This window comes from Gopherus flavomarginatus, chromosome 3 (assembly GCF_025201925.1).
Source record: "Gopherus flavomarginatus isolate rGopFla2 chromosome 3, rGopFla2.mat.asm, whole genome shotgun sequence".
Lineage (NCBI taxonomy): Eukaryota > Metazoa > Chordata > Testudines > Testudinidae > Gopherus > Gopherus flavomarginatus.
The window spans coordinates 129461535-129474478 of record NC_066619.1 but is presented as its reverse complement, the minus strand read 5'-3'; the positions used below and the strand labels follow the sequence as shown (position 1 = coordinate 129474478).

General features: G+C 43.3%; 1 protein-coding gene across 1 annotated transcript in view; it reads left to right on the top strand.

Moving 5' to 3' along the window:
• The first annotated feature begins 910 nt into the window (after positions 1-910).
• The window catches only part of LOC127047344 (putative protein FAM47C), a 30481-nt gene continuing 18447 nt past the window's right edge, over positions 911-12944 (top strand). The window contains exon 1 of the mRNA XM_050945464.1: positions 911-994. Coding sequence (XP_050801421.1) covers positions 911-994 — 84 coding nt within the window. The remainder of the gene's footprint in view (positions 995-12944) is intronic.

Below are 12944 nucleotides of genomic sequence, written 5' to 3'. Positions count from 1 at the left end.
AGCAAAAAAGACAACAAACAAGAAAAACCTTGTCAGGCTGCCCCAATGGCATCAGAAAAGGAGCAATGAAGCACAGACAGATTTTGCCGCTCTTACTCACGCTGGATAGAACCTTATTCTATGAGGGTTCTTACTGGAGCAAGGTACTAATCAGCATGAACACAGGTTGCAGTATCTGGCTCTGAATTAACAATCAAAATGGCTCCGAAAGAAAGCATCATGCATCTAAACACTGCTGATGTTCCTTATTGTCAGCAGCGATTCTATTTTGCTTCTGGCTGAAATAATTCTCAGCAATAAAAGGGAGGGAGGCACCATATTTGTACGGAACACAGGGAACTTCAGCACTAAAGGGAGTGACCTCACAAGGCTGCGGCTACACTACAGAGCTTACAGCGGCACAGCTACACCATTGCAGTTCCACCACCGTAGCGCTGCTAGTGCAGATACTCTAAGCCGATGGGAGAGAGCTCTCCTGTTGACTTAATTACTCCAGCCCCTGCAAGTGGTGGTAGTTATGACAGCAGTAGGAGCTCTCCTGCTGACATAGCGCCGTCCACACTGGAGCTTAGGCCGGTGTAACTTACGTCGCTCCGGGGGGGTGGCTTATTCACACCCCTAAGCAACATAAGTTATACCAACCTAAATTGTAATGTGTTACAAAGCCCTCCAGAGCATTTGTTTTCCCATGCTTGTACGGAACACTTCAAAGTGTCTCCTAATGGGAGTTTTGCATGAGGACTGCCATGAAATGGCACCAGTTAGCATGCAATACCATTTACATTTATTTTCATGTGTACATTCTCCACCGCTTCAATGGCACTGATAGAAGCTGGAGTATAGACAGGGCCCAGGTATTTTTACTATTGTCCTCTCACCTGACAGTGATAAAAAACACTTAGCAGCCATAATGACACTGCTGCAGCTTCCAGAAGTGGAGAATTACTGGTCCAAATTTCCCCCAGGTGCATATACCCATGAAGAGGCCATCAGAGTAAGTCACAAGAAAATAAAATAAAGTTACATTTTGTTCTTCAATGTGCAAGATCTGTTAACATAAGAACACTCCCCTCACTACCATGTGAAACCTAATTACTTGTAAATGTAGGATTTTTTTTCTCCAGTTGGAAACAATGAATTTCCTCCTCTTTTTTTAAAAAAAAACTAAAATACTGAAAAAATTTAAAAGCTAAAAGGTTTTCCTCAGTTGTGGTCTGAACGTAGCAAAGCTTTCTCATGCAAGTCGCGCTACTCAAGTCAATGAAACTATTTGAAAGAGGCGGGTTGCATAATAATTTGTACCATACTCTCCACATGATCCTGAGCAACCTGTTCCCTGAAGCACAGGAAATATACAGCTAGGGAGCTAATGACAATCTGCAGCTGCCCCTCATTTGAACACTCCAAATAGCTTGATCACTTAGATTAACATAAAGACACCAAAGAATGATTCTGGTACAATAACAGACAATGTTCACAATACAGACCTTTCCACTTGGATCTGAAATCTGTCATTTTCATGGCATCTAATTTCATCAGTCAATAAACAGCAAGAGTGAAAATATAAATGGAGTTTAGCTTTTCAGGTTGGCGTGGCTGGCACAAGGACAATGTGAAGATCTCTTCGAAAGAGACAGATTGCTTGTCTCTGACTTGGGGATGAGCCAGAGGAGAGTTTCAGGAGTATCTTCAACCTGATTGTAATCCCAGTTTTTGATATTGCAAGCGAAGCTCAAGTCAGTCTGTTGCCTGAGGGATGAGGCAAAGAGAGAGAGAGAACCTGTACTCCCTAGCATCTTCTCAGCCATGCAAGCTGCTTTCTGGCTACACCCACCTGGCCCCCATTGTGGAAACCCTCTGCTTTAGGTTCTCTAGGATACAACAGTTGCAGGAGTCTCCCCCTAAAGTTTCCATGGCTTTGCTACTTTCCCCATTCTGTGCAAGCATATCTATAGCTCAGAGGATGCTTTTGGACCATACTGCACAAGTTACTAGGTTTGAATTTAAATAATATACCAAATGCAGCCTCATAGACAGAAGTATAAGGAATAGAATTCACATCACATCAAGCCTCTGGTAATCAGTGATGTAGTTTACTGATTCAAGTAAATGCCAGTCCTTTAGGACAAGCAACGACACGGTGGGAATGAGAACTACACAGAAAGTACAGGCGTTCAAGGGGCTGAACTCTAGGGAGGTAATTACTGGGCAGTGAAGGATGCCAGTCTAAAGCTGCAGCAATTTAATAAATTAAAAGATGTGCTGAGCGCTTCCATAGACACGTCATCAGGAGCTGAGAGAAAAATACAGCTGGATGTGCTAGTTATAGTGGATATACTAGAGGGGGATCTGGCAGGGACAGTGCCTAACACTTTCCACTAGAAAGAATTCCTGTGATCTTTTCTTAACACCCCCGCTCTTTGCAGCAGGTCTTTGCTATTCAGCAAAGGGACACACCTCAGGCTACAGAAGTGTCTTTTTTCCCTCCACCCATGCAATTCGATGGAGAGACAGCTGAGGGCACAGTTCAATACGCAAAAGAAGCTATATGAGCAAAATCCCTTTTTGCCAGCGTAACTGCATCTCCACAAGGACTTTTGCTGGCATAGCTATATCTTACAGGTGTGTGGGTTCTGCTCCCTGCCTCCCCACCCACCAGCACATGATGTTGGCAAAAACACTGATCGAGACTCAGTTATACCATGCCCTGAACCTGGTAAATGGCCTCAGTATCCTACTACCCTTCCAACAACAGAGTGCACGCCAAGCCAGGCTCCCGCAAGCACCAGCAAACCATCCGCCCCACCCCTTTCTTCCTGCTCCTTGGGTGCTAGTAGAAAGGAGCACTGAGAGTAGGGAGACCAGATAGCAACTGTGAAAAACAGAACAGGGGGTGGGAGGTAATAGGCGCCTATATAAGAAAAAGACCCAAAAAACGGGACTGTCACTATAAAAACAGGACATCTGGTCACCCTACCTGGGAGCATGCAAGAGAATCTCCCTGCTCTCAGTTCTGGAATCTGGCCCCATCCTGGACCACAGCAGCGAGAATCAGCAATTGCAAGGGAAGTCCTTCTCAGCCCCTGCAGCCCTGGGTTGGAGCATGCTTAGTGAAGACAGGATCATCAGAGAAATTAGCTGCAAAGCTCTAAATCTCCACACAGCATGTGCGAACAGATTCTTTCCTAAGGATGACAGCCTAGCCAGATTTGGATGGATTATTACTAGGACAGCAAAGGGAATGTCCCTGATATAAAGGCCACTCTTGGCCAAATGTCAAGTCCCTGCTGCAAAGCATGGAGGTACTGAAGCTTCTCAAAGAAGAGGTCACCATATTTTTTTTTAACATGGGCAAAACATATTTCTCCCTAATCATGTTCTCATAAGGCTTAACGATTTTATCTGAAATTTTCCACACACAAAAAATTCAGCCAGAAGCAAACACCTAGCATGGGAAGTGTCACCCTGAACAGTTAGCTTGGCAAAATTGTAAGGAACTGAAAACGGGGTCTTATAATGTAAAGTGTCAGGCACCCTTAAGCACAAGTGGAGCTGGTAGCACCACCAATATAGACAGGACTAGGTCAACAGCTCAGATGGTAAATAGTCATTGGGACAAAGGTAACTCAGTCAATCGCCTTTATTTGTCTCCAGTTAATTTGCATGGTACAACTATTAATTGAAATGAGTTGGTGGGGTGGGACTGTATACATGTCAAAACAGGGCTGGTTGAAAAAGGTCCACCAAAACTATTTGATGGAAATTTGAGTTTTTGACAGACTAAAATATTTTAGTCACAGTGCTTCATGGGAAATGTAGTTTATTTGCCTTATGGCCCCATTTTCTGTGGTCTATGCTCTCTGGCTGGACTGTATCTCCCATGTGGCAACTGTTCCCTTGTCCAAGAGAGGAGACCATGGTGCATCATGAGAGACTGTACTCTGACCAGGGCGTTCAGCCTATAGGTGGGAACGGAAGCATGAGGCATCAGATGTATAATTCCTATGAGGCACCACAGTAGCATTTCTGAATTGAAATATTTTGTGTTTTGGATTTTTGGCACAAATCAAACTTTTATTTGGAAAATTTAGACTAATTAGTTTTGTTTACATCAAAAATTTCTTGGAGGGGAGAAGGAACCTATTTTAGCCACTGTAGTCAAGATTTCTCACAGACTTCACTATGCAGAAAAGACAAAAGTAATCAATAAATGGTTCTGTTCTGTATTTGGAAAGAAACAGGATGATTTATCTTTTATTGATAAGGAAACACTTTCCATTCCATCAGTAACTAGGAGATTGTTAAACAGCAGTTATTACAGTTGTTTTTTTTTTAAATCAGCAAGGCTGGATCACTTGCACCCAAGAGAACTAAAATAATTAGGCGAGAAGCAATCTGAACCATTAATGTTGATTTTTAACAAATCTTGGAACACTGGGGAAATTCCAGACATTGGGGGACAAGCTAATGTCATGACGATATTTAAAAAAGGCAAACAGGATACCCTGGGTAGCTAAAAGCGATTAGCATGACATCGATCCTGGACAAAAATCACAGAAAGACAGATATGGAATGCAATTGGTAAAGAATTCATAGATGTAGTATAATTAATTCCAATCAGTGTTGTTTTCTGGAAAATACATCTTGTCAGACAAATTTGATATGGCATTTTGATGAGATTACAAGTTTCGTAGATGACTTGATATAGTATTTTTAGACTTCTGTAAGATATTTGGCTTGGTACCTCATGTTTGCAGTGTTGTTGAAACTGCTGGTCCCAGGATATTAGAGAGACAAGTGGGTGAGGTAATATCTTTTACTGGACCAACTTCTGTAGGTGAGAGAGACAAGCTGTCAAGTTCCACAGAGCTATTCTTCTTCAGCTTGTCTCTTTCACCAAGAGAAGCTGGGCCAGTAAAATATTACCTCACCCGCCTTGTGTCTCTTAGTTCCTCATGATATTCTGATAAGGAGTTTGCACTGTAGAAAATGAATATAGCTTATATTAAGTTGATTAAAAACTGATTCTCTAAATCACAAAAAGTAATTTCACATGGGGAATTGGCATCCAGTTGGGGTATTTCTTGTGGGGTCCCACGGGGATCTGTTCTTGACCAAATGCTATTCAATATCTTTATCAATGGTATGGAAGAAAATATAACATCAGTGCTGGTATAATTTGCAGCTGACAACAATTAGTTGGAGTAGGGACAGGTCAGCTTTGCCGGTAGATCTGAAACACTTGATAAGGTGGGACATGCATAGTCATACGACCAGGAGCGAAGAATGTTGGTCGCACATACAAGATGGGGAGAGAGTATCGTGCAACGTACTGGCACTGAAAGGGACTAGGGAGTAACAGCAGGTAACTGACTGAATGCGAGCTCCCAGTGTGATGTTATATCTAAAAGGACAAATACAATCCTCAGATGCATAAGCAGGGAAATTATCAAGTAGAAACAGGAAGGTGGCATTAGCTTTGTATTAACTGTCCAAAAACATCATTAACACAGAATTAAGATTGCCCAGGCATGCCTCAAACCTTTCCAGAAAATTGAGTTCAACTACACTCAAACCTCTCAAAAGCAGGAAATGAGAAGTGAAGATAACACAAAGTTCTGAAAAAAATCACAAAATTCAAAGCTACAGTACACAGCGCCCCCATGATGCCCCACCATGCCAATCACACGTTAGCACTTTGCCCCGACAGATGCTACAGAACATTCTGGGAACAGAACACACAAGCAGGGGGTTCATCAACTCATCTAGATATTTGCCTAGTTTTACAACAAGCTACCTAAAAAGCACTAGCAAAGTCAGAACAAACTAAAGTGTCATACAATGTCTTGTATCAGGGGGTAGCTGTGTTAGTCTGTATCCACAAAAACAACAAGGAGTCCAGTGGCACCTTAAAGACTAGCAGATTTTTTGGGGCATAAGCTTTCGTGGGTAAAAAACCCCACTTCTTGATGCCTCTGAAGATGTGAGGTTTTTTACCCACGAAAGCTTATGCCCAAATAAATCTGCTAGTCTTTAAGGTGCCACCGGACTCCTTGTTGTTTTTATACGTTTTGTTTATACTGCTCTATATACTATACACTGACATGTAAGTACAATATTTATATTTCAATTAATTTATAATTATATGGTAAAAATGAGAAAGTCAGCAGTTTTTCAGTGATAACGTGCTGTGTCACTTTTGTATGTTTATGTCTGATTTTATAGCAAGTAGTTTTGAAGTGAGGTGAAACCTGGGCATCTGCAAGACAAATCAGACTCCTGAAAGGGGTACAGTAGTCTGGAAAAGTTGAGAGCCACTCATCTAACACACCTTCTCTTTGTAAAGGCAAACCTCACATTTAGCTCAGGAATAGTGAACAGCAGCTACCTACATTTGGCCTACACTCAGACAAATACAGACCACCCCAGACTTGCAAAACATTGCCATCCCTTCCTCCTGGCCCTGACAATTCCATCTGAAACATGGCCTTCACTTGCCCCTCACTAAGTCCCAGAGACCAATCATATACCACCAAAGTGCGAGACAAGACAACCTCATGCACTGCTACTGACACAACCTACAGAAGTCAGTGCTGAAAGGAGGCATGCTTGATTTCTCAAGGTACATATGCACCTGTCTTCACATCACAGTGACAGCTGCTCCAATCACCCCCCCACCCCAGCATTTGATACAGCCTCACCTAACACAGTGAATGCAACCGGAGTGCGTGCAGGTAAATGCTGCAATTCAACCATAGGGAATGCAACACAAACAACGGCAGATTCTTAGTCTTTCATATCTACTTATGACGGCACCACCTTTACTGACCCACACCCAGTGACTAGTGCCAGCTCCAAGGGGCAGACTTCAGGCTGCATTAAAGGAGGGCATGTACTTTAACTCTTCAGTTCTTGGTTTTCAGAGGTTTGAGTGTCTCTGAACCGGATGTTCTGGAAAGGCACAAGGCACCACTGGGCAACCCTGTTAAGTTTTTAAGCAGTTAATTTCCCTATTTATTCTTATCAGCATCCACTGGTTCCACAGCTCAGCTTTCCCTCTCCACTGCCTCTGGCTCCTTGGAAGGGAATAAACCAGCCACAGAGGCCCCTGGACACATGTTAGTCCTTTCACTGCCGAGCATCATCTCATCTCTTCGCCCCCGTCTCTGTCCAGTCCTCCTTCCCCAGCTGTCCTCCCCGGGGAGAAGTGTGCATTGGCAGTGGCCCCACAAGTGGAGGAACTGAAGAGAAGATGCAGAAACAATGCAGAGACTGATGTGGAGTCAATGGGGACATGTTTCAAAGGGTGGACACAAATAGGGGCATGACTCTTAGTAGGGTTTGGGGGAGCGGAGCTGAAGCTTCCTCCATAGCCCACTGCACAGCTCTGACCTCCTTTCTTTTCCACTCTCCCCTCCTTCACTGCTCTGACCTCTGCTAGAAGCAGTAGCACTAAAGGGAAGGGTCAGCCCAGAGCCTTTTCCCCACTGCAGGAGGCAGCGTGAGAAAGGATGTGTCATAAACAGATAGCTAAGGGTTAATGTTCTTTTACCTGTAAAGGGGTAACACCAGTAACCTGAAACACCTGACCAGAGGACCAATCAGAAAACAAGACTTTTTCAAATCTGGGTGGAGGGAAGTTTTGGGGGTGAGTTCTTTGTTCTTTGTCTTGGGTCTGACCCTCTCGGCTATGAGAGTGATTTTTCTATCTCCAGCTTTCTAATCTTCTGTTTCCAAGTTGTAAGTACAAAAATAGTAAGGCAATAAGGTTTATATTGTTTTCTTTTGTATTTACATGTGTGTAGTTGCTGGAATGTTTTGAATTGTATTCTTTGTGGATAAGGCTGTTTATTCATATTTCTTTTAAGCAATTGACCCTGTATTTGTCACCTTAATACAGAGAGACCATTTTTATGTATTTTTCTTTCTTCTTATAAAGCTTTCTTTTTTAGACCTGTTGGAGTTTTTCTTTAGTGGGAATTCCAGGGAACTGAGTCTGCAGCTCACCAGGGAATTGGTGGGAAGAAGAAGTCAGGGGGAAAATCTCTCTGTGTTAGATTTACTAAGCCTGACTTTGCATACCCTCTGGCTGAAGGGGGAAGTACTTGTATTTCCAGGACTGGAAACTGGGAGGGTGGAGTCCCTCTGTTTAGATTCAGGGAGATTGCTCTGTGTATCTCTCCAGGAACCCAGGGAGGGAACACCTGGAGGGGGAAGGGAAATGGTTTATTCCCCTTTGTTGTGAGACTCAAGGAATTTGGGTCTTGGGGTCCCCAGGGAAGGTTGTTGGGGGGACCAGAGTGCCCCAAAACACTCTAATTTTTTGGGTGGTGGCAGCTTTACCAGGTCCAAGCCGGTAACTAAGCTTGGAGGTTTTCATGCTAACACCCATATTTTGGACGCTAAGGTCCAAATCTGGGAAATATGTTATGACAGGGTGTTCTGGTTTTTTTCCCGCTGACCAGGGAGCAGAGAAGGGTGCCCCTGAGCCCCTTCCCTTGGCCAGGTGGCAGAGTCATGGGGAGGAATTCTTGAGCAACAAATCGTATGTGTAGGGCAGGGCACAGCCAGGACCATTTTGCTCCTGCTTCAAGTATGTTACTGCAGGGGAAACTTCCCAAACTCCCCTTTTATGGTTCTGCTCTGGCAGCACTTCTGAGCTCCCAGAGAGCCCTTTGACAATCCCTTACTTGTTGAAGGAGCATAGAAAAGCTGAATTTTTGGAAACCCAGTTCTTTCTCAGAGCCTGCTGGTCACTGAACTGGGTTTTTTAAAGCAGTGTTTAAACAATTTCCTACTCTAATGGGGGGTAGTCATCTAGGGGTGTGTAGGTCCCTCTGTTGTTATGCCCTGCACTGCTCCCACATTCCCTCGTGTCCCCTCTACACACACTGCTGACTGCCATATTTCCTGGCTTAGCCCCAAAAAGTTATAACAACCAGAATATGTTATGAGCAGGGGGCTGACTATTAGTAACCCCCTGATCAAATGACCCAGTGACTTGCTTTCCTTTGATCACACTCAGTCCCACTGTTCAGGAATTGGATGAAGAGCGGGCAGCAGGATTATGCTACCCTGACTGCTTATTAGCATATTTCATCTTTCCTCTGTTTAATTAATGCTAATTTTCTTGACAATACATCTAAAGTAGGGCTGTTGATTAATCGCAATTAACTCAATAAAAAGTAATCATCATTAAAAAAATTAATCATGATTAATCGCAGTTTTAATCGTACTGTTAAATAATAGAATACCAATTGAAATTTATTAAATATTTTGGATGTTCTACATTTTCATATATATGTATTCTGTGTTATAATTGAAATCAAAGTGTATGTTATTTTTATTATAAATATTTGCACTCTAAAAATGATAAACAAAATAAATAGTATTTTTCAGTTCACTTCATACAAGTACTGTAGTGCAATCTCTTTATCATAAAAGTGCAACTTACAAATGTAATTTTTGTTGTTGCACAACTGCACTCAAAAACAAAACAATGTAAAACTTTAGAGCCTATAAGTCCACTCAGTCCTACTTCTTGTTCAGCCAATCACTAAGACCAACACATTTATTTACATTTACAGGAGATAATTCTGCCCTCTTCTTATGTACAATGCCACCAGAAAGTGAGAACAGGCATTGGCATGGCACTTTTGTAGCCGGCATTACAAGGTATTTACATGCCAGATAGGCTAAACATTCGTATGCCCCTTCATGCTTCAGCCACCATTCCAGAGGACATGCTTCCATGCTGATGACACTCGTTAAAAAAATAATGCGTTAATTAAATTTGTGACTGAACTCCTCGGGGGAGAATTGTATGACCCCTGCTCTGTTTTACCCACATTCTGCCCTATATTTCATGTGATAGCAATCTCGGATGATGACCCAGCACACGTTGTTCCTTTTAAGAACACTTTCACTGCAGATTTGACAAAATGCAAAGAAGGTACCAATATGAGATTTCTAAAGATAGCTACAGCACATGACCCAAGATTTAAGAATCTGAAGTGCCTTCCAAAATCTGAGAGGGACAAGTTGTGGAATGTGCTTTCAGAAGTCTTAAAAGAGCAACACTCCAATGCGGAAACTACAGAACACGAATCACTCTGGTTGAAGCATGAAGGGGCGTATGACTCTTTGACACATCTGGCACGTAAATATCTTGTGACACTGGCTACAACTGTGCAAATGCCTGTTCTCATTTTCAGGTGACATTGTAAACAAGAAGCAGGCAGCATTATCTCCTGCAAATGTAAACAAACTTGTAAAATTTTCAGTGTTTTATTTTTGAATGCATTTTTATACATAATTCTACATTTGTAAATTCAACTTCCATGATAATGAGATTGCACTACAGTACTTGTATTTGGTGAATTGCAAAATACTATTTCTTTTGTTTATTTTTTTTACAGTGCAAATACTTGTAACCAAAAATAAATATAAAGTGAGCACTGTACACTTTCTATTCTGTGTTGTAATTGAAATGGATACATCTGAAAATGCAGAAAACATCCAAAAATATTTAAATAAATGGTATTCTATTATTGATTAACAGTGCTATGAAAGGTTAATTAAAGTAATTAACTATCATAGTGATTAATTTTTTTAATCGCTTGACAGCCCAAATCTAAAAGTAAAATAAGTCTGCATGTGGATTTCAGAGAACTTTAAAATATCAAACTAGAAACTTTGGTCTCATGGCAAAGTGTCCAAAAGGAGCCCCTGCAGAATGCCAACAAAGAAATTCATGTGCACAACACACATTCTCTGGAAGCTGCCAAGAATAGGACTTGAGCTCCCAATATGTGGATAAAGCCCAGGTTCAGCGGCCACAGCATGTTACCTTGAACCTCGCAGTTACTGTGACAAGAGCCTGCCTGCAAACCCTATATGGCATTAACAGAGCCAGAGACTTGCTTCTCATGAGCATTTCACTTCTGGCATGTCAGTTTGGCTCAAACCAAGCTGGAGTTCTAAATGTAACTGTCAATAACTTTTGCTTCCCCACAGAGGCTGGAGCTGCCATCCTAGCTGAGCTCAATCCTGAGTGGGTGAAACCTGTTTGAGGCGGATCAGAGCCTTAGAGCCCCAGATAGGCGCACACAAAAAAGGCTAAGAAACAGGTGATTTTGTAAAGACATGATTTGGAGTCTCTATTTTGGGAACCCCTTGTTCAACTGACCCTAAATTTGGGCCACCAGCTCTACCCTTCAACCCCATGAGGCACAGCAATTTTCAGGGCAATCAGAGTCAGCGTATGAATTTCAGAGCATTTCTAATTGGTCTTCCTTTAACCAGTAAGCGAGGCTCAACCTTGAGTGGCTGCTCTGCTATCATATGGCATTAGTGAGCCCATTACTGGAAAACCGTGTTCAGCTCTGGCAGTCACACTTCAACAAGGGAGTAAAATTGGAAGGGGTGTTCAGGAAGGAGTGACAAGAATGATTCATGAGCTGGAAAACATGCCTCACAGTGAGAGACTAAAGAATCTCAGGGTAAGAGACAGCTGAGGTATTTTGATCCGGCTACAAGTTCCCTCGGGAGATAGAGATTATTGATATTAGATGCTTCTTGAATCGAACAGAAAATAGTAGACTGCGATTCAGTGGTTAGAAGCTGAAGTTAAACTATTCAGACTAGAAATAAAATGTAAATGATTAATAATGAGGAACCACTATAGATCTAACAATAAATCCACCACTTACTAGAGACTGCAACTTTAACTCTTCAATGGTGGAATGCTGATGGAGTCTAAGCTACAGCTAAAAGCTGTCCTCCCCTGGTAAACACTCTTTGCACTGACTTTGCAGTAAATCATCACCATCCTTCCTGAAGAATAAAGGTGGAAGAAACATACCAGACAATGTAGTTTTGAGTCGAGGTCAAAGAAAAACCTTGCACATTTCTAAATGACCTTCTCACTTCAGTGATATAGTTGATTGCTGTGTAGACAGCGACAGAATCTCACGCTCAAGGTCTGACTCATCCAGCTGTACTTAATGACTTCCTGAACACCAAGACCAAATTCAGATTGGAGTTCAAGCCCTTGTAGTTTATTCCTTCCAGCTTCTTGGCATTTAAATTACATCACATTAGACTGCCTTACATACATTTAAAATCCCTTAACAACATGTGACTTACTACATTTTTGCCAGATGACAGGAGCTCTCAAAAATGGGTAGCAAAAGGGCCCACAGTTGCACGGGGTTTTCTCCAGTGGCAGTGCAGACCTGCACCATCCCTGTGGGAGCTCAAGGAGGCAAAATTCCTGAGCTTGCTGGTGAAGAAGGTGAGCACATCAGCTGCTGCCTCCCTTCAGATGGCCTACTTCCTTTGCTATCTCAGTCCCCTTCAGGGCATTGGTGTTGGGTGGAAAGGGCACAGCTATTGTCCCATCCCCTCTGGGTGCTATATGTACCCCCGGGGTGAAGGAAGGGAGAAGTCCCTGTGTTCCCCTGATACAGGCCCTCCGAGAGCAATTCTGGGCCCCGGGGCAGAACAGTCAATGGGCCCCCGCGCACACACAAGCCACACCCGCAGTCTCACCTGTGCTGGCTAGTACCCAGCGAGCTGCCAGCTGCGCTGCTGGGCACGCTCTTCTGGCACAGCCATGGCTCCACATGCCGACCCCATAGGGTTGTCAACTGTCTAATTGTGCAAATCCAAGGACCCTTGCCCCACCCATTTCCTGAGGCCATGCCCCTGACCCGCCCTTTGTCCAAAGCCCCACCCCCGTTCACACCCTGACTCTACCCTCACTCACTTCCACCAGGCTGGGGCAGGGGGTTGGGATGCAGGAGGAGGTGCAGGGTGCACATTCTGGGAGGGAGTTTGGGTGGGGGAGGGGGGAGGGGTCAGACTATGGGAGGGTGTATGGGTGCGGGGGGTGCAGGCTCTGGGAGGAAGTTTGGGTGTGGGCTCTAGGCTGGGGCAGGGGG